The sequence below is a fragment of the Choloepus didactylus genome, chromosome 1 (assembly GCF_015220235.1).
Source record: "Choloepus didactylus isolate mChoDid1 chromosome 1, mChoDid1.pri, whole genome shotgun sequence".
Classification (NCBI taxonomy): domain Eukaryota; kingdom Metazoa; phylum Chordata; class Mammalia; order Pilosa; family Megalonychidae; genus Choloepus; species Choloepus didactylus.
Window position 1 is genome coordinate 202068126 of NC_051307.1, and position 21611 is coordinate 202089736.

Sequence of the window (21611 nt, forward strand, 5' to 3'; positions counted from 1 at the left end):
TTTATCCACTCATCTGTTGAAGGACATTTGGGTTGTTTCCATCTTTTGGCAATTGTGAATAATGCTGCTATGAACATTGGCGTGCAGAAATCTGTTCGTGTCACTGCTTTCCGATCTTCTGGGTATATACCGAGAAGTGCAATCGCTGGGTCGAATGGTAACTCTATATCTAGTTTTCTAAGGAGCTGCCAGACTGACTTCCAGAGTGGCTGAACCATTATACAGTCCCACCAACAGTGAATAAGAGTTCCAATTTCTCCACATCTCCTCCAGCATTTGTAGTTTCCTGTTTGTTTAATGGCAGCCATTCTAACCGGTGTTAGATGGTATCTCATTGTGGTCTTAATTTGCATCTCTCTAATAGCTAGTGAAGCTGAACATTTTTTCATGTGTTTCTTGGCCATTTGTATTTCCTCTTCAGAGAACTGTCTTTTCATATCTTTTGCCCATTTTATAATTGGGCCGGCTGTACTATTGTCATTGAGTTGTAGGATTTCTTTATATATGCAAGATATCAGTCTTTTGTCAGATACATGGTTTCCAAAAATTTTTTCCCATTGAGTTGGCTGCCTCTTTACCTTTTTGAGAAATTCCTTTGAGGTGCAGAAACTTCTAAGCTTGAGGAGTTCCCATTTATCTATTTTCTCTTTTGTTGCTTGTGCTTTGGGTGTACAGTCTAGGAAGTGGCCGCCTAATACAAGGTCTTGAAGATGTTTTCCTACATTATCTTCTAGGAGTTTTATGGTACTTTCTTTTATATTGAGATCTTTGGTCCATTTTGAGTTAATTTTTGTGTAGGGGGTGAGGTAGGGGTCCTCTTTCATTCTTTTGGATATGGATATCCAACTCTCCCAGCCCCATTTGTTGAAAAGACCATTATGGCTCAGTTCAGTGACTTTGGGGGCCTTATCAAAGATCGGTCGGCCATAGATCTGAGGGTCTATCTCTGAATTCTCAATTCAATTCCATTGATCTATATGTCTATCTTTGTGCCGGTACCATGCTGTTTTGGCAACTGTGGCTTTATAATAAGCTTCAAAGTCAGGGAGTGTAAGTCCTCCCACTTCGTTTTTCTTTTTTAGAGTGTCTTTAGCAATTCGAGGCATCTTCCCTTTCCAAATAAATTTGATAACTAGCTTTTCCAAGTCTGCAAAGTAGGTTGTTGGAATTTTGATTGGGATTGCATTGAATCTGTAGATGAGTTTGGGTAGAATTGACATCTTAATGACATTTAGTCTTCCTATCCATGAACATGGAATATTTTTCCATCTTTTAAGGTCCCCTTCTATTTCTTTTAGTAGAGTTATGTAGTTTTCTTTGTATAGGTCTTTTACATCTTTGGTTAAGTTGATTCCTAGGTACTTGATTTTTAAGTTGCTATTGAAAATGGTATCTTTTTCTTGAGTGTCTCTTCAGTTTGTTCATTTCTAGCATATAGAAACATTACTGACTTATGTGCATTAACCTTGTATCCCGCTACTTTGCTAAATTTGTTTATTAGCTCTAGTAGCTGTATCGTCGATTTCTCAGGGTTTTCTAGATATAAGATCATATCATCTGCAAACAATGACAGTTTTACTTCTTCTTTTCCAATTTGGATGCCTTTTATTTCTTTGTCTTGCCGGATTGCCCTGGCTAGCACTTCCAGCACAATGTTGAATAACAGTGGTGATAGCGGGCATCCTTGTCTTGTTCCTGATCTTAGAGGGAAGGCTTTCAGTCTCTCTCCATTGAGTACTATACTGGCTGTGGGTTTTTCATATATGCTCTTTATCATGTTGAGGAAGTTTCCTTCAATTCCTACCTTTTGAAGTGTTTTTATCAAAAAGGGATGTTGGATTTTGTCAAATGCTTTTTCAGCATCTATTGAGATGATCAATTGATTTTTCCCTTTTGACTTGTTAATGTGTTGTAATACATTGATTGATTTTCTTATGTTGAACCATCCTTGCATGCCTGGAATAAACCCCACTTGGTCATGGTGTATGATTTTTTTAATGTGTCTTTGGATTCGATTTGCAAGTATTTTGTTGAGGATTTTTGCATCTATATTCATTAGGGAGATTGGCCGGTAGTTTAAACTAACTCTGTGATTAAACTAACTCTGTGATTGCTGAAAACAGATAAACAGATTCCTTTATTGTTTATTTTGTTTTAAGGATACCCTCCACTAGGGATGTGGAGTCAGATCACCAAGTTTAGAGGCACAGGAAATAATCCCTCTCTGTGGGGCTTAATCCTCAACTTGTTTCTTTTTGCTTCTTTGTAGGGATTACTTTGTTTTTCCCATTTTGATTTAATGTTTTGTAATTATGTGATTGCATTTAAACAACATTTATATGATTCTAAATTTAAAACTGAGAAACTGCTACATTTTGAGAAGTCTTAATTTCCATCCCCAGCCTCTCCACCCTATTCCTACCATTTCTTTTGGTTTTCACGTTATCTTTCTTCCTTTCTTCCTTCCTTTCCTTCTTTTTCACTTTCTTTCTTTTTTAACATAAGCACATTTGTTTGTTTGTGTATTTATTACATTCATATTCATGCCCATTCTTGGATGAACTATTGCACACTACCACACACTGTTCTTCACCTTGCTTTTTTTTTTTTGATTAGCAATATATCCTGGAGGTCACTCTCAGAGCTTCTAGAGATCTTCTTTACTCCTTTTAATAGTTCCATAGAACTCCATTGTGTGGATGTTCCACAGTTTATTCAACTAGTCTCCAACTGATGGACATTTAGGTTGTTTCTGGTCTTGCTATTACATATGGTGCTGCATTGAAGAGCCATGATATCTGTCATTTCATTTTTTGTCTATGTATTTTATGGACAGATTACTAAAAGAATTGCTGGATTTATGGATCTATACAAATGTAAATTTGTTACATACTGCCAAATTCTCCTTCGAAGAGGTGATGACATTTGACCTTCCCACCAGCAGAGTGAGAGAGTGCCTCTTTCCTCACAGCCTTAGCAATAGAGTATGTTGTCATAACTTGGATTTTTGTTAATTTGATAGGTAAGAATGTGTTATTTTGTGGTAAAATATATGTAGTAAAGTTTTCCATTTTAACCATTTTTAATGTACAATTCAGTAACATTAATTACATTCATAATATTGTTCAACTATCAGCACTATTTACCAAACTTCTTCATCACCCCAAACAGAAATTCTATGCCCATTAAGTAATAAAGCAATAACTCCCCATTCCCTCCTCCCCCCATCTCCTGACAACCTCTAATCTGCTTTCTGTCTCTATGAATTTGCCTATTCTAGACACCTCACATAAGTGGAATCATAGAACGTATGTCCTTTTGCATGTGTCTTATTTCAGTTGGCATAATGCTTTCAAGGTTCACCCATGTTTTAGCATGTATCAGAACTCCATTTCTTTTTATGGCCAAATAATATTCCATTGTATGGCTCTACCATGTTTTGTTTATCCATTTATCTATTGTTGGATGCTTGGGTTGTTTCCACCTTTTGGCTATTATGGATAATGCTACTGTGAACATTGGTGTACAAGTATCTGTTTGAGTGACTTTTCAATTCCTTTGGATATATATCTAGGAGTGGAATTGCTGGTTTGTATGGTAATTCAGTATTTAACTTTTTGCAGAACTGTCAAACTTTTCCACAGCAGCTACATAATTTAACATTCTCACCAGCAATATATAAGGGTTCCAATTTCTCCATATCTTCACCAACACTTGTTGATAATAGCCATTCTAGTGGGTGTAGACTAGTATCTTATTATGGTTTTGACTTACTTTTCCATAAAGGCTAATGATGTTGGGCATCTTTTCATGTACTTACTGGCAATTTGTGTATTTCTGGAGGAATGTCTATTCAAGGCCTTTACTTATTTTTTTTCTTAGGAAGTGCTCAATTAATGTTTTTAAATGCATTTTTTTATTGTGAACTTCAGCCTATATACATAACAGTGATAACTTTCAAGGTATGATTTAACAAGTAGTTAGAGAGCAAATTTCAAAGAATATTATGGGTTACAGTTCCACAATTTCTGTTATTTCCATTATCATATAATGTAACATACATACAGAAAGGTATTAACTTTCAAAATACAGCTCAACAAGCTGTTGTATAGGTAATTTCAAAAAATGTTAAGAGTTACAGTTCCACAATTTCAGTTCTTTCCTTATTGTGAAATATAGGATATATACAGAAGGGTGCTAACTTTCAAAGTACAATGCAACAAATAGCTATGGAGCAAATTTCAAAGAATGTTGTAGGTTACTGTTCTACCATTTCAGTTATTTCCTTCTAGCTATTCTAATATCCTAGCATCTAATATATATATGTGTTTATATAAAGTTTCAGTATTCATAATCCTTTTTTTTTTTTTATGGCTTAAAATAAATTTATTGCTTAATAAATCCAAAGAACAAGTCATCTCATTTAGTTACCTTGGCATACATTTTGCAAAAATTAAAAAAAAAAATTTATGTATATATATATGTATAGCAAGAAGTTATACTAATGAAAGGAAGACGTGTCAGGGGTACTTTATTGAGATTTTCTTCTTTTACAACTGAAATGGATGTTTGATTAATCTAGATGGGGATCTGAATTGTTAAGTTTGTATGTTAAGAATAAACAAACTTTTTTCCTAAGGGGAATCTTGACTGCTTTTGGATACTTGCTTAATTTACCTCAAGGGGGGGTGCCTTTTTACTTTTTCATATGCCCTTAATAGGCTCCTCAACTAATACAAAAACCCTACTCCAGCTTAGCTGACAGTAAAGCATAGAGCATTACACTTAATTGATTATAGTGAATAGGGGTATAATCTTGAGCTCAATACTGCTAATGATCTAACAAAATCCTGGCTGAGAAACACCATGGAGAGTTGCCTGAAAAATAGGCAGTTATACTCTCACTGCCTGAAATTCTTTAAAAATCTATTTTCTTATCAATCCAGACAGGCAGAGATTGGTCTTCAGGAAAATTTTCTTTCCATTTTTAGTACCAGGAATGCTTGTACTTTCATCCTTTTAAATGCTCTACCTGAATCTTTGAAATTTACTCTTATTTTACATATAAACGCCCCCTTTTAGAAAGTTTTAAAACTTTTAAATCTTCCATTCAAAATTGGAGGGAACCATTCTTTCAATTGTACTTATGTGACTATTACTGCACATTAAATAACAAATTAAACACTCACATGGGGGCCACCAGGCATTGGTGGAGCACCAGAAGGTCCCGAAGGCACTTGAAAAGGATTACTGGGGGTAGGATAGAGTCCTGGTGTGGGATATGAGCCTGCAGGGGCAGGATATGGTGCTGGTGGTCCCCACGCTCCTGGTGGGACAGTGCCCCATGGTACAGGTGGTGCTCCCCCTGGTGCTTGGGGAGGAGGAGGAATGGGATATGGCCCTGGAGATGGGTATGGCATATTAGGGGTAGGATACTGCCCTCCCATTCCTGGTGCCCATGGTCCAGAAGACATGGAACCCCATGGACCTAAAGGACCAGCTGCAGCTGGATCTGTGGGTGCACCATATGGTCTAGGAAGCTCTGGAAAGGGCATATTTGGTGTAGGATATGGCCCAGTGGGGCCAGGGCCTGGCACACTTGGGGCTGGGTAAGGACCACCAGGTGGGGGACATGATGGTCCAGAAGGAGGAAAAGGTGCTGGAGGCGGTCCGGTGGGAGGCACAGAGGGATACATTCCGGTTGGTGCAGGTCCAAAAGGCACAGAAGGTGTTGCACTTGGTGGGAGTCCAGACGGCACAGAAGGTGGAGCACTTGGGTTATTCCAAGGGTTGGAACTTGGCCAGCCTTGAGGAGGTTGACCAGGTTTTGTATTGCTAACAGCAGAGGTTTTGGCAGGGGAGTGTTCGGGTAGTGCATCTGCCAACGAAAAATCTTCAGACATTTTCCCGGCAGGATCCGATCCCGTAGCAAGGTTTAGAAGCGGCGATGGGTACGAAGGAACTGAACACTGACGAACCGAACGCAGCCTGGCGGGCGACGGCGGCAGAAGCAGCAGCAGCAGCAACAGCGGCGCGCGGCTCCCCATAATCCTTTATTAAATTTTCTCTTGTCTATTGCTACCCCTTCCTCTCGTTTAATCACTTTCGCAATCTTTAGGAGTGTGTAGGCAGTGACTACCCTAACTTGTTCATATTGAAAAGGGGTGTTGACAGTATGGAGAAGTGGGCTGCATCTGATTGTTGTTCTTAAAGAGGCTGTTGCCTCTGGGTTTGGGGACCTGTCTGCAGTAAAAATGCTCTGGTGGATTTAAGTTTCTGAGAGATAAAACTTAGTGAGAGAATTTTTTATAGAATCTCAAATAGGGACCTAGGTATTTTGGAACTACTGTTGGTAAGGGCATGGCATACTGTGGCCATTTGGAATATCAAGCTGGATGCTTATTTTTTTAAATGCAATTTTATTGAGATATATTCACACAGAATAGAAATCATCCGAAGCCTTTGCTAATTTTTTAATTGGATGAGTATGGTTTTAATTTTCATCTATTTTAATGTGAGTGAGGTTGCTTATATTTTCTTATATATATAGGGGCCTTTGTATTTCATTTTTGTGAACTGTTGGTTCATATGTCTTGATCATTTTTCTTTTTAAAAATTTTATGTAGTCAAATTTGCTGATCTTTTCCCTTACTATTTCTGAATTTTGAGTCAAAAATTTCCCCACTTCCAGGTTATAGAGTAATTTATCCTTGTTTTTTCTCAGTGCTTATATGGTTTAATTTTTACACAATCTCAAATCCATTTAGAATATACTTGAGGACTTAATCTCTTTTCATATAGCTATTCATTTATCCCATTGCTACTTATTAAAATGTTGATCTCTTCCCCATAGATTTAAGGTGTCACTTTTTTCATATACAAATTCGATTTCTATTTTCAGTTAGATCTCTTTCTAGATTTTATATTTATATTATATTCTACTGGTTTGCCTATCTAATTATTTGCCAATATAAAACTGTAAAATCATAGCGACTTTTATAAGATGTTTTAATACCTGGTAGGACTATCCAGAAAAATCCTCCTCTCTTTTCTCTCCCTCTTCTTTTCCAGGATTTTCCTGTTTTGTTTTTTTGTTTGTTTTGTTTTGTTGTTGTTTCAAAACTTTAAAATCAACTTTCTACCTCCTGAAAAAAATCTAATGGTATTTTTATTGGGATCATTTCAAAATTATAAGTTGACCTAGAGAGATTTGATGTCTCTGTGATGCCAAATCTTCCTATCAAAGAACACGATTTATCTTTTCTGCTGTTAAGGAATGGTTTATAGTCTTCCTTAAAGAATTTTCAGACATTTCTTGTTAAGCTTTTGCCTAGGTTTTAAAAATCTCTTTGTTTGGTTTGATTTGGTTTTTGATACACATTTGGTCTTCCATTACATCTTCTAACTCATTATTTGTGTATGTGAAAATATTGGTTTTTGTATGTTGATTTTATAATCTGCTAATTGACTAAATTCTCTCATTGTTTATAGTATTTTCCAACTATTCTTTTGGTTTTTCTAGACATATACTCATATCAACTGTAAATGGTGGTAATTTTACCTTGTTCTCTCCAATTTTTACCTCTGATTGTTTTTTTCTTGTTTAATTGCACCAGTGAATACCTCCAAGACAATGATAAATGAAAGTGGAGATAGTGAGCATCCTTGTCTTCCTTGACTTTAGCAGGAAGGCTGATACTGTTTCCTAATTAAGATGTTGGTTTTTGGGCATTATATAAATTATATAAAAACTTATAATAACATCAAAGAAGTATCTGTCAATTTTCTTTTGTTTTTTTTCTTAACATAAATGGATGTTGAATTTTGTCAAATGCCTTTTTACTTTTGTAGGGGAAACCCTTTGATCATTTCTCTTGTCACTCACTATTTGCTAATATTTTATTTAAGATTTTTGCTTCTATGTTCAATAGTGACATTCATCTATAATTTTAATTTTTGGTGCAATCTTTTGTCAAGTTTTAGAATGAATATTTTAGTTGCTGCATAAAAATAATTTGGAATTTTTTCTTTTATGATGTGGAACAGTTAAATAGCATTGAGATTATCTTTCTCTCTTTTTTTTTTTTTTTTTTTTAAATTGTTCTAGTTAACTTTCTACATCTACTGGTTATGGATGGCTTTTAAGACAATGAGATTGAATGGGGTCACCAGTGGAGCCAATATAGGTGGAAAAGAGATTGAATTGAGCCCAGGACCTACAATGTTTAGAGGCCTGGAGATGAGGATAAAAGCAGCAAAGGATCCTGAGCAGGCATGTCCTAGTTGGGGAAGGGATTCCAGGATAGTGCAGTGATCTGGCACCTGCCTAATACATGCTTCAAAGAGGAGGGGGATAACAGTTGTGTCAAAATGATGCTGATGGGTTAAGGAAGATGATAAGTGAGAATTAATTATTCATGACCATATGAGGGTTCTCCAAGAAACAGAACCAACAGGATACTTATGTGTGTGTGTGTGTCTATGTGTGTGTGTATATATATATAAAATATATATATGTTTAGAGTCTTATGTTAAATATCTGGCTTATGTGATTGTTGGGATTGACAAATCCAAATTCAGTAGTAGAGGCTGGAGGCTGGAAATCTGGAAATTGTGGTAAGAGTGATATATATATATTTTTTAATCTAATTAATTAATTAATTAATTTTGGGGGGGTTCTTTTTTTTTAGATTCAGTTTCATTGAGATCTATTCACATACCATACAATCATCCATGGTATACAATCAGCTGTTCACAGTACCATCCTATAGTTGTTCAGTCATCACCCATTCTATTTTTGAATATTTTCCTTATACCAGAAAGAATCAGGATAAGAATAAAAAATAAAAATAAAAAAGAACACCCAAATCTCCCCCCTCATTCCACCCTATTTTTCACTTAGTTTTGGTCCCCATTTTTCTACTCATCCATCCATGTACTGGATAAAGGGAGTGCGATCCACAAGGTTTTCACAATTATACTGTCACCCCTTGTAATCTACATTGTTATGTAATCATCTTCAAGAGTCAAGGCTACTGGGTTGGAGTTTGGTAGTTTCAGGTATTTACTTCTAGCTAGTCCAATACATTAAAACCTAAAAAGTGTTATCTATATAGTGCGTAAGAATGTCCACCAGAGTGACCTCTCAACTCTGTTTGAAATCTCTCAGCCACTGAGCTCCATTTTGTTTCATTTTGCATCACCCTTTTGGTCAAGAAGATGTTCTTGATCCCATGATGCTGGGTCCAGATTCATCCCCAGGAGTCATATCCTGCATTGCCAGGGAGATTTATACCCCTGGGAGTCAGGTCCCACATAGAGGAGAGGGCAGTGAGATCACCAGCCAAGGTGGCTTAATTAGAGAGAGAGGGCCACATCTGAGCAACAAAGAGGCACTCAGGGGGAAACTCTTAGGCACAATTATCAGCAGGTTCAGCCTCTCCTTTGCAGTAACAAGCTTCCTAGGGGCAAGCCCCAAGACAGAGGGCTCAGCATGTCAAGTCGTCAGTCCCCATTGTTTGTGAGAACATCAGCAACAATCCAGGTGAGGAAGTCTAACATCTCCACATCCTCCCCCAGCTCTTCAGGGGGGGCCTGAATATATGTTTTTATTCTCCACCCAAATTACTTTGGGATGTGTTGCTATTTCACTCTAATCTATACAGACCTACCATATCTCACTTCCTATTCAAAGTTCCATGTAATTGTGGTGTTTGAACAAACTGACTGTAGAAGTTATATTGTTTAGAAAATATAGATCCTACAACAAATAAACACTTCTTCCCTTGGTCTTACATGGAAGCCGAAGTTTTAACCGTCAGTTTCAACCTTTGGTAAGAGTGATATTGATGTCTTGAGTCCAAAAATTTTTTAGTCTTGGCCTAATTTTTTTAGGGGAAGCAGGCAGGCTGGAAACTCAGGGAGGAGTGGGGGATATAGTCTTGAGGCAGAATTCTTTCTTACTGCAACTTTCAATTCTTTGCATTTAAGGCCTCCAATTGATTGGATGAGGCCCACCTACATCATTGAGCGTAATTTTCTTTGCTTAAAATCAATTGATTGAGATGCTAATCCCATTTACAAAATACTTCCACAGCAACATCTGGGCCAATATTAGACCAAACAATTGGACACCATATATTAGCCAAGTTGACCTGTAAAATTAAGCATCACAGTAACTTTGACAGGAGCAATTTCAGTTGAATAGTGGAGGCAAAAACCTATTTGCTGTGTGGATTCAAAAGGCCAGGATGAAAAGACAAGTTTAGACCACCCTTTGTATAAAATTTGCCATAAAGAGAGGAGAGAAATGGAACAATAGTTGGAGGGAAAGTGAAGTTAAGAGAGGGCCAAGTTTATATAGACATCTAGTCATAAAAGCTCATTAATCTCCATCAAGAGACTATATTTAAAATAGTGGCAACAATAAATAGTTTCCTTAAGTTAATGATTACAGGTGATGTGAAAGGATCCCAGAAAAATTTTAGTTTCCTTCTATAAGAATTTTTATTTTTCCCTTATGGTGATGAAAAGCTGATTACGAGAGGGACTTTGCCTGAGAGCTTATGGAAGAAAAGAAGGCAGATAAAGTGACCCTTTATCAGTGAAGAATGTGTTGGATGGAGACTAATAGATGAAAACGGATAGGAAAATCCAAGTTCATTTGCTTTATTTGATGACTGGTTATGTTACTGCTTTGTTTATTTTGCAACTGCAGCATGTATCCATCCTGTGTCTTCAGGGGATTCTTTTGGGCAAGTTTTAGTCCTTTTAACTCGGGCTGCATATTATAGAGATATTCTATAATACTTAATTTAATATTGCAATATATGTATGCTGGAATACAATTTGTAGCTTAGCTTAGTCTGCCACCAGTTAAAATAGCCATCGCTTCTTAAGAAATACCTGTTTTGAAAGGGCAAGCACAAAATGACAGTGTAAGGCAGTTCTACACATTGCTCCTTCCTCCAGAAAAAGAAATGAGCTAGTAAAAGAGGTGGTAACCCTGGAACCAATTTGGATGCTTAGAACAACCGTGGGGAGTGCTTGTTGAGGGAAATGGCTGTCAAGCTTTTCTAAGTGAGGGCGTGTGGGATCCAGTGACCGTCCCCCATTTTTCAGCCCACAGCAATGCTGTGGAAACTGGCAGTGGCTGTGGCAACAGCAGCTCGGATTTTGGGAGTGGCAGGCTGAGACCAGGGCAGGCAGAGGAAATAACATACTCTAAAGGGTGGGGTTGCAAGTCGAGGTTGGTCTCCCAGAAGTCTGAGAGACCAGCGCAGACACTAGCCTCAGTTTTGGACTCTTCGGCAGCAACGGTTTCCAGCTTCCCACCAGCACCCACAGGGAGACTTGGAGAGGCTGTGAACCTTTTTGTTCTGTTTCCTTTCTTTTTGTTTTTTGGTCTGCTGGATCCTCAGGGGACAGCACAGATTCTTGCCTCACTTTCAACCCTCTCAGCAGCAGGGACTTCTGGCTTGGGAAAGCAGAAAGACCTGGAAAGACAGGAGACTTGGAAAGGCGGTGCACCTTTTTGTTTTTTTTTGTTTGATTGTTTGTTTCTTGTTAGTATTCCTAGTATTCCCTCCTCCCTTCCTCCCCCTCCCCTTTTTTTTTCCTTTTAGTCTGGGGAATCCCTGTGGGAACAGTGTGGATGCTGGCCTCACTTTTTTTTTTTTTTTTTTTTTAATTTTATTTTTTTATTAAATTCAGTTTTATTGAAATACATTCACACACCATACAATCATCCATGATATACAATCCACTGTCCACAGTATGATAACATAGTTATGCGTTCATCACCACAATCAATCTCTGAACATTTTCCTTACATCAGAAAGAACCAGAACAAGAATAAAAAATAAAAGTGAAAAAAGAACACCCAAATCATCCCCCATCCCACCCCATTTGTCCTTTAGTTTGTTTTTTTTTTATTTTTTTTATTTTTTTTAATCATTTTATTGAGATATATTCACATACCATGCAGTCATACAAAACAAATCGTACTTTCGATTGTTTACAGTACCATTACATAGTTGTACATTCATCACCTAAATCAATCCCTGACACCTTCATTAGCACACACACAAAAATAACAAGAATAATAATTAGAGTGAAAAAGAGCAATTGAAGTAAAAAAGAACACTGGGTACCTTTGTCTGTTTGTTTCCTTCCCCTATTTTTCTACTCATCCATCCATAAACTAGACAAAGTGGAGTGTGGTCCTTATGGCTTTCCCAATCCCATTGTCACCCCTCATAAGCTACATTTTTATACATCTGTCTTCGAGATTCATGGGTTCTGGGTTGTAGTTTGATAGTTTCAAGTGTCCACCACCAGCTACCCCAATTCTTTAGAACCTAAAAAGGGTTGTCTAAAGTGTGCGTAAGAGTGCCCACCAGAGTGACCTCTCAGCTCGTTTTGGAATCTCTCTACCACTGAAGCTTATTTCATTTCCTTTCACATCCCCCTTTTGGTCAAGAAGATGTTCTCTGTCCCATGATGCCGGGTCTACATTCCTCCCCGGGAGTCATACTCCACGTTGCCAGGGAGATTCACTCCCCTGGGTGTCTGATCCCACGTAGGGGGGAGGGCAGTGATTTCACCTTTCAAGTTGGCTTAGCCAGAGAGAGAGGGCCACATCTGAGCAACAAAGAGGCATTCAGGTGGCCTCACTTTTGGCCCTCTCATCATTAGTGGCTTCTTCACAGGCATCTATCAGGAGACTTGGGGAAGCAGGGCACCCTTTTTTTTTTCTTTTTTTGTCTGGTGGGCTGAGGAGTGGGTGAACTAGATTTCCAGAGTAACCAAAATATAATATTCAGAATGTAAAGTTCTCAACAATGACAAAAAAAATTTTAAACATACAAGGAGACAGGAAAGTATGGCCCAGCCACAGGGGTGAAAAAAGAATTCAACAGAAGCTATCCTGGAGGAAGCCCATTTGCTGGAATTGCTAATCAAAGATTTTAGATCAACTTTCTTAAATAGGATCAATGAATTACATGAAAACATGGAAAAAGAACTACAGGAAATCAGATAAATGATATATGAACAAAATGAGAATTTCAATAATGAGATAGAAATTATAAAGAGGAGCTAAATAGAAATTCTGGATCTGAAAAGTGCAATAATAAAAAATAGAGAGGGCTAATCAGGTCCCTAAAGGTCCTAAAGTTAAACTGGTACCAAATCAAACTAAATTGTAATATATTTAGAATGTTAAATGTAATCCCCATCGTAACCACAAAGAACATATCTAAAAAATTTGCACAAAAGGAAATGAGAAATGATTCAAAATGGTTCATTACAAAAAAGAAGGCAGCAATGGAGGAAAGGGAGACCCAAAAATGTATAAAACATACAAAATTAAAAAAAAGCAAAAGGGCAGAAGTAAGTTGTTGTGGTTTGAAGCTGTATGTACCCCCAAAAAACATGTTCTTAAATCTAATCCATTCCCATGGGTGTAAACCCATTGTAAGTAGGACCTTTTGATGAGGCTTCTTCAGTTAAGGTGTGTCCCACCTAATTCAGGATGGGTCTTAATACTATTACTGGAGTTCTTTATAAGAGAATGAAATTCAGACAAAGAGAGAGAGAAGCCACAGAAGCAAGAAGGTGAAATCAGAGAAACCTGGAAGAGAAGGGAGAGACCAGCAGATGCTGCCATGTGCTTTGCTGTATGACAGAGTAGCCAAGGATCACCAGTAGCTGGTCTTCAGGAATAAATCATTGCCTTGATGATGCCTTGACTTGAACATTTTCTTGGCCTCAAAACTGTAAGCTAATAAATTCCCATTGTTAAGCGAACCCATTTCATGGTATTTGCTTTAAGCAGCCTAGAAAACTAAAACATGTCTTGCCCTATCAGTATTTTCCTTAAATGTAAATGGATTAAAGTCTTAAACCAAAATGCAGAAACTGGCAAAATGGATAAGTTAAGTATGATTCAGCTATATTCAGTTTATAAGAAACTAATCTTAGATCCACAGACACTGATAGATTGAAAGCGAAAGAATGAAAAGAAATAGTCCATGAAAATAGCTAAAAAGAGTGCTGGAGTGGCTACTCAAATATCTGAAAAATAGACTTTAAGTTAAAAACTGTTACAAGTGACAAAGGGCATTATATATTGAAAAAGTGTCAATCCAGCAAGAAGATATAACAATTTTAAACACATGTGCACCTAACCACTGTCCCCAAAATACATAAAGCAAACATCAACAGAACTGAAGAGAGAGAGACAATTCCTCAATAACAGTTGGAGATTTCCATATACCACTTTCAAGATAGAAGACCAACAAGGAAACAGAGGACTTGAACAATACTATAAACCAAATATATCTAGCAAACGTAAATAGAACACTTCACCCAACAACAGGAGAATACACATTCTTCTCAAATGCATGTGGCTCATACTCTAGGATAGATCATGTGTTAGGGCACAAGATAAGACTCAATAAATTTTAAAATATTGAAATCATCCAAAGTATCCTCTCTAACTGCAGTGGAAAGAAATTAGAAATCACTAACAGAATGAAAACTGGAAAATTTACAAGTACGTAGAAATTAAACAACACACTCTTAAACTGCAGATGGGTTAAAAAAGAAATCACAAGAGAAATTAGAAAATAGAGACAAATTGAAATGAAACTACAACATACCAAAACTTGTGGGATGCAGAAAAGGAAGTGCCCAAAGGGAAATTTAAGCTATGAATGCCTATATCAAAAAAGAAGAAAGATCTCAAATCAATAACCTAACTTCACATCTTGAGGAACTAGAAAAAGAAGAGCAATGTAAACCCAAAGTTAACATAAGGAATGATAAAAATAAGATTAGAGCAGAAGTAAGTGAAATAGAGAATAGAAAAGCAGTTGAGCAAGTAGACAAAATAAAAATCGGTTCTTTGAAAGGATCAATACAGTTGACAAAGCTTTAGCTAGAAAAGAAAAGATGCAGATAACTAAAATCAGAAACTAAAATGGTGATATCACTACTGACTTTACAGAAATAAAAAAGATAAGAGAATACTAAGAATTATATGTCAACAAATTAGATAATCTAGATGAAATGGGAAAATTCCTAGATATATACAAATTACCTAAACAGACACAGGAAGAAATAAAAAATCTCAATAGATCTTTAACTACAGATACTGATTCAGTAATGAAAAAATCTCCACTAGTGAAAAGTCTGGGGCCAGAATGCTTCACTGGTGGTGAATTATGCCAGACATTTAAAGAAGAGTAAGCACCAATCCTTCTCAAACTCTTTCAAAAAATTCAAAAGGAGGGAACACTTCCTAATTCATTCTGTGGGGTCAGCATTATCCTGATACTAAAGCATATAAAGACATCACAAAGAAAGAAAATTACAGACCAATTTCCCTTAGAAATATGAATGAAAAAATCCTTAGCCAAATACTAGCAAACCAAATCCAACAGCATATTAGAAGTGTTACATACCATGACCAAGTGGGATTAATCCCAGGAATGCAAGGATGGCTCAATATATGAAAATCAATCAATGTAATATGCCACGTAAATTGAAGGAAGGGAAAAAACACGATTGTCTCAATAGATACAGAAAAGGCATTTGACAAAATCCAATATCATTTTAGGATTAAAACACTCAAAAAACTAGGAATAGATGGTGTGCCAGTTAGGATTTATTGTGTCCCCCAAAACGCCGTGTTCTTTGATGCAGTCTTGTGGGGAAGACATATTAGTATTGATTAGATTGGAATTCTTTGACTGTTTCCATGGAGATGTGACTCAATCAACTGTGAGTGAAACATTTGATTGAATCATTTCCATGGAGGTGTTACCCCACCCATTCAGGGTGGGTGTTAATTGGATCACTGGAGTCCTGTAAAGGAGTTCACAGACAGATCAACTCAGAGCAACTGAGAGTGACATTTTGAAGAGGAGATGAAGCTGAGAGGACAAAACACCTCAAGAGCAACATTTTAGAGAATGTCGTTTTGAAACGCAACCTGGTATATAATACTTTTAATATGCTGTTGGATTTGGTTTGCCAGCCATATGCCTTCTGAGCTGTCAGAGGTTTTCCAGACACCAATGGCCATCCTTCAGTGAAGCCAATCCATTTTTGGTGTTTTGCAAAACAGCAGCATTAGCAAACTGGAACAGACGGGAACTTCTTCAACATGATTAAGGCCATTTATGAAAAACCCACAACTAATATCATACTCAATGGTTAAAGACTGAAAGCTTTTCCCCTAAGATCATGAATGAGACAACGATGGCCACTTTCACTACTGCTATTTAAAATTGTACTAAAAATATAATAATAATAATAATAATAATAATAATAATAATAATAATAAAATTGTACCAGAAGTTCCAGTCAGAGCAATTAGGCAAGAAAAGAAAATAAAAGGTATCCAAATTGGAAAGGAAGAATTAAAACTATTTGCAGATGACGTGATCCTACATATAGAAAATTCAAAGAATCCACGAGAAAGCTACTAGAGCTAATAAATGAATTTAGCAAAGTTGCAGGGTACAAGATCAACATACAAAAAAATTGTATTTCAATGCATTAACAATGAACAATTCAAAGAGAAAATTAAGAAACAATTCCATTTATAATAGTATCTAAAAGAATCAAATATCTAGGGATAAATTTAACTAAGGATGTAAAAGAATTGTACCCTGAAAACTACAAAATACTGCTGAAAGAAATTAAAGAAGACCTATATAAATGGAAAGACTTCCCCTGTTTATGGGTTGGAAGATTTAATATTAAGATGTCATTACCACCTAAAGAGATCTACAGATTCAATGCAATCCCTATCAAAATTCTAGCAGCCTTTTTTGCAAAAATGGAAAAGTCATTCTTTAAATTCATATGGAATTACAAGGGACCCCAAATAGCCAAAACAATTTTGACAAGGAAGAGGACTCACACTCCCCAATTTCTAAAATTAGAGGACTCACTCCCCAATTTCAAAAATTACTACAAAGATACAGTAATCAAGACAGTGTAGTACGTGAAAAAACAACCTGCAGAATGGGAGAAAATTAATTGATAACCATATATCTGTTCAGGGTTTAATGTCTAGAATATATAAAGAACTCCTACAACTCAACACTGACAGACAAATAACCTAATTAAAAATGGGCAAAGGATTTGAATAGGCATCTCTCCAAAGAAGATAAACAAATGACCAATAAGTATGTGAAAAGATGTTCAAAATCATTATTCATTAGGGAAATGCAAATCAAAAGCACAATAAGTACCACTTCACACCCACTAGGATGGCTATTATTTAAAAAAACACCAAACAGAAAACAACATGAGTTCATGAATATGGAGAGAAATTGGAGCTCTTATGCATTGTTGGGATTGTAAAAATGGTACAGTTACTGTGGAAATCAGTTCAGTAGTTCCTTAGAAAGTTGAACATAGAATTACCAATGACAACATAGAATTACCGATGACCTGGCATTCCCACTTCTTGGTATATACCCAAGAGAATTGAAAGCAGGGACTAAAACATATCTGTATACCAGTGATCATGGCAGTAATATTAACAATAGTCAAAAAGTGGAAGCAACCCAAGTGTCCATTAACGAATGGATAAACAAAATGTGCTATATACATACAATGGAATATTATTAGGCAAAAAATAATAAAGTTCTAATATATGCTACAACACAGATGAACTTTGAAGACATCATGTTAAGAGAAATAAGCCAGACATAAAAAGACAAATATTGTGGATCTCATTTATATAAAATGCCTAGAGTAAGCAAATTAACAGAGATAGGGGAATGGGGAGTTATTGCTTAATGGGTGCAGAGTTTATTTTTATGCTGATGAAAATGAGTAATGGATGTTGGTGAAGTTGGCACACCACTCTGAATGTAAATACTACTGAATTGTACACTTAAAAGCGGTTAAAATGGAAAATTTTGAGTTGTATATATGTTACCACAATAAAAATGAAAAATAAATTTATAAAAATTGTGTGGTATTATCATAAAGATAGACATATAGACCAAAGGAATAGAACTGAAAGTTCAGAATTAGACCCATATATCTACTGTCACTTGATTTTCGATAAGGATGCCAAGGGAGAAAGAATAATCTTTTCAACAAATGGGTTGGGAAAACTGGATATCCACCTGGAAAAAAGAATGAAGTTGGACCCTGTGGTGGTTTGAAGCTTTATGTACCCCAGAAAAACATCTTAAACTTAATCCATTCCTGTGAGTGTGAACCCTTTGTAAGTAAGACCTTTTGATGAGGTTACTTCAGTTAAGATCCAGTCAGGATGGGTCTTAATCCTATCGCTTGAATCCTTTACAAGAGAATGAAATTCAGACAGAGAGAAAGCCACAGGAAGCAAGAAACTGAATGTCAGTCACATGCGGAAGAGAAGGGAGATATCAGGAGATGCCACCAGGTGCCTTGCCATATGACAAACTAAGGATCAAGGATTGCTGGCAGCTAGCCCCAGAATGTCATAGTCTTCAGGGAGAAACATTGCTTGAATGATGCCTTGATATGGACTTTCTTTTAGCCTCAAAAAGATAAGCAAATAAATTCCCATTGTTTAAGCTGAATCATTGCATGGTATTTGGTTGAGCAGTGCAGGAAACTAAAACAGACCCCTGCTTCACACCATATACAAAAATTATCTCAAAATGGATCAACAACCTAAATATAAGAGCTAACACCATGAAACTCTTAGAAGATAACAAGGGCAAATCTCCATGACCTTGGATTCAGCAATGGATTCTTAGGTATGACACCAAAAGCACAAGCAGTAAAAGAAAAATTAGATAAATGGGGACTTCATCAAAATTAAAAACTTTTGTTTTTGGACAAATGACTTGAACAGTCATTTCTTCAATACAGATATACAAATGGCCAGTAAGCATAGAAAATATGCTCAACATCATTATTGACTAGGGAAATGCAAATCAAAATCACAATAATATACTACCTCACACCCATTAACATGGCAATTACCAAAAAAAATGGAAAATAACAAGTGTTAGAGAGGATGTTGAGAAATTGGAATCCTTATGCATTGTTGGTAGGAATGTAAAATGTAGTAACCACTGTGGAAAGCAGTATGGAGGTTCCTAAAAAAGTTAAATACAGAATTACCATATGACCTAGCAATTCTATTCCTAGTTACGTAACCAGAGAAATTGAAAACAGGGACTCAAACAGATATTGTACACCAGAATTCATAGAAACAACATTTACAATAGCCAAAAGGTGGAAACAACCCCAGTGTCCACCAGTAGATAAACAAATAAACACGATGCAGTACATACACTCAATGGAAAATTATTCATCCATAAAAAGGAATGAAGTTCTGATACATATGCAACATAGAGGAACTTTGAAAATATTCTGCTGAATGAGATAAGCAAGGCCCATAAAAACAAATACTATATGATTTCATTTATATGAAAAATCTAGAAATAGTAAATTCATAGAGACAAAGTAGATTAGAGGTTACCTGGGGATTGGGAAATGGAGAAGGAAGAGTTGTTGTTTGGTGGGTATTGTGTTTGTAAATTTTTTATTTTTTTTTCTTAAAACAGAAATTTATTCTCTTACAGTTCTGGAGACCAGGAGTCTGAAATCAAGGTGTCAGCAGGGTTGATTCCTTCTGGAGGTTGTGGAAATTTTTTAATAAAAAAATAGAGAAATATCTGTTTTTCAATCCCTGTGATTTGCTGGCAACAGCTAATCTAATTTAAAATTTCTAACCTCTTTCCTTAAATAAAAATGTTTTTCATGATTCTTTTATTTGTTAATGCATACATATTATACTTCTAAATCAGTTTCTGTTTAGCAGTAACTTGTATCAATCAAGGATAATTGGCCTTTCTCTGTGCTTTCCCCTTGATATGCAATAATTTGCCTCTCTGCCCCTATGGAATAAGCAGACCTCTGACACTAAGGAACTTCGTGAATCCTTAGGACTCAAAGTTAGATACCCATTACCTGGAAAGAGATAGGAGTTTTCTCTGTATCCTGAGAAATCAGCATCTAGCCATGTTTTGCCCTTTTGACCCATAGTCACCTTCATGTGCTTTTCTGTCTTTTGTCCAGCTAACAAAGAACTTCCTTATATTGCTCCCATCCTTTTCCCCCGACTTTCACTGCTGCCCAGTGTTGCAGCCTCTGTGAGTGCAAATGTCACCATCTCAATTCCACTATTAGCAGAGAGGGCACCACGGGGCTTGACTAACCCAGCCAGAAACAAGGAGCAGTAGCCTTAGTCTGTGAATGAGCCATTGAAAAACTCCATACTTACCGATGGTCCAAAGACCTCTTTTGATTTTGACTGACAGTCAAGTTACCAACCTTTGTAGGATCCCCTTCCTCTGGCTGAATCCTGGGAAGACAGACATGCTCAGTCTTGAGTAAATTGTATGAAAAGAGGTGCTCAAGTAAGAGTAGGACAACTGACCAAAAAGAAGAAATGTCATTTAAGCTTCCACCATGCATATCAATACCATATTGAATCTTTTCAGCTAACAGAGGTTGCTCGTTTAATTTTCAACAGCCAAGGGGGAGTTTGTTCTAGTCTGGGAAAGGAGACTAACCTTGCCATCTTCCAGTCATCCAGGGCCTTCTCAGTTCCACTCCTCTGGTGCTGGCACACTGGCACATATCTGGAACTGTAAGGGCCTTCTGAATGCTTATATTACTAATTCCATGAATAAAGGTCGTTGTGTTTTATATGAATTTCAAAAGCATATTACACACTTGTTTTCAAAGAGTGAGCTGAGATTGTGGGAGAAATTTAAGCATCTAAGATTCAGATAGTAATAATATTAGCGAATAGCCAGTTCCCTTGGAATATTTTCTTAACATTTAGGGCTGCACTAAACCCTGACTGTGGTTAACTTTATTTATTTGTTTATTTATTTATTTATTTATTTATTTATTTATTTTTAATATTCATTTTATTGAGAAATATTCACATACCACGCAGTCATACAAAACAAATCGTACATTCAATTGTTCACAGTACCATTACATAGTTGTACATTCATCACCAAAATCAATCCCTGACACCCTCTTACCACGCACACAAAAGTAACCAGAATAATAATTAAAGTGAAAAAGAGCAACTAAAGTAAAAAAGAACACTGGGTGCCCTTGTCTGTTTGTTTGTTTCCTTCCCCCACCTTTCCACTCATCCATACACAAACTAGACAAAGGGGAGTGTGATCCCCATGGCCCCCCCAATCCCACTGTCCCCCCTCATAAGCCACATTTTTATACAACTGTCTTCAAGATTCATGGGTTCTGGGTTGTAGTTTGATAGTTTCAGGTATCTACCACCAGCTACCCCAATTTATTAGAATGTGGTTCACTTTAAAGACCATTTGTTGCCAGTTTCAACAGTCAAGGTTTTTTTGTTTGTTTTTTGTTTTTTTTTTTTTTCAGTTTTCATCTGAATGAGTTGTTTTATTTATTTGCTTCTTGGGCAAGTAGTATTGTATTGAACTTCTTTGAAAGGTAGTCTATTGTGCCAGTTTGAATTTATTATGTCCCCCAAACACAATTATATTTGATGAATCTTGTGTGGGCAGACCTGTCAGTGT

General features: G+C 36.5%; 2 protein-coding genes across 2 annotated transcripts in view; one reads left to right on the forward strand and one right to left on the reverse strand.

The window, feature by feature from the left end:
- The first annotated feature begins 2960 nt into the window (after positions 1–2960).
- IHO1 (interactor of HORMAD1 1) overlaps positions 2961–21611 on the forward strand; it is a 70693-nt gene continuing 52042 nt past the window's right edge. The window contains exon 1 of the mRNA XM_037829071.1: positions 2961–3022. The gene's annotated coding sequence lies outside the window, so the exon portion shown is untranslated. The remainder of the gene's footprint in view (positions 3023–21611) is intronic.
- Positions 5168–5903, reverse strand: LOC119528838 (MAPK-interacting and spindle-stabilizing protein-like). The gene has a single exon (XM_037829076.1). It carries the CDS (start codon positions 5901–5903, stop codon positions 5178–5180), a length of 726 nt encoding a protein of 241 aa, XP_037685004.1. The 3' UTR covers positions 5168–5177.

Bases quoted from the DNA above. Each gene is read 5' to 3' on its own strand.
- LOC119528838 (XM_037829076.1), bottom strand. From the start codon at position 5,903: ATGTCTGAAGATTTTTCGTTGGCAGATGCACTACCCGAACACTCCCCT.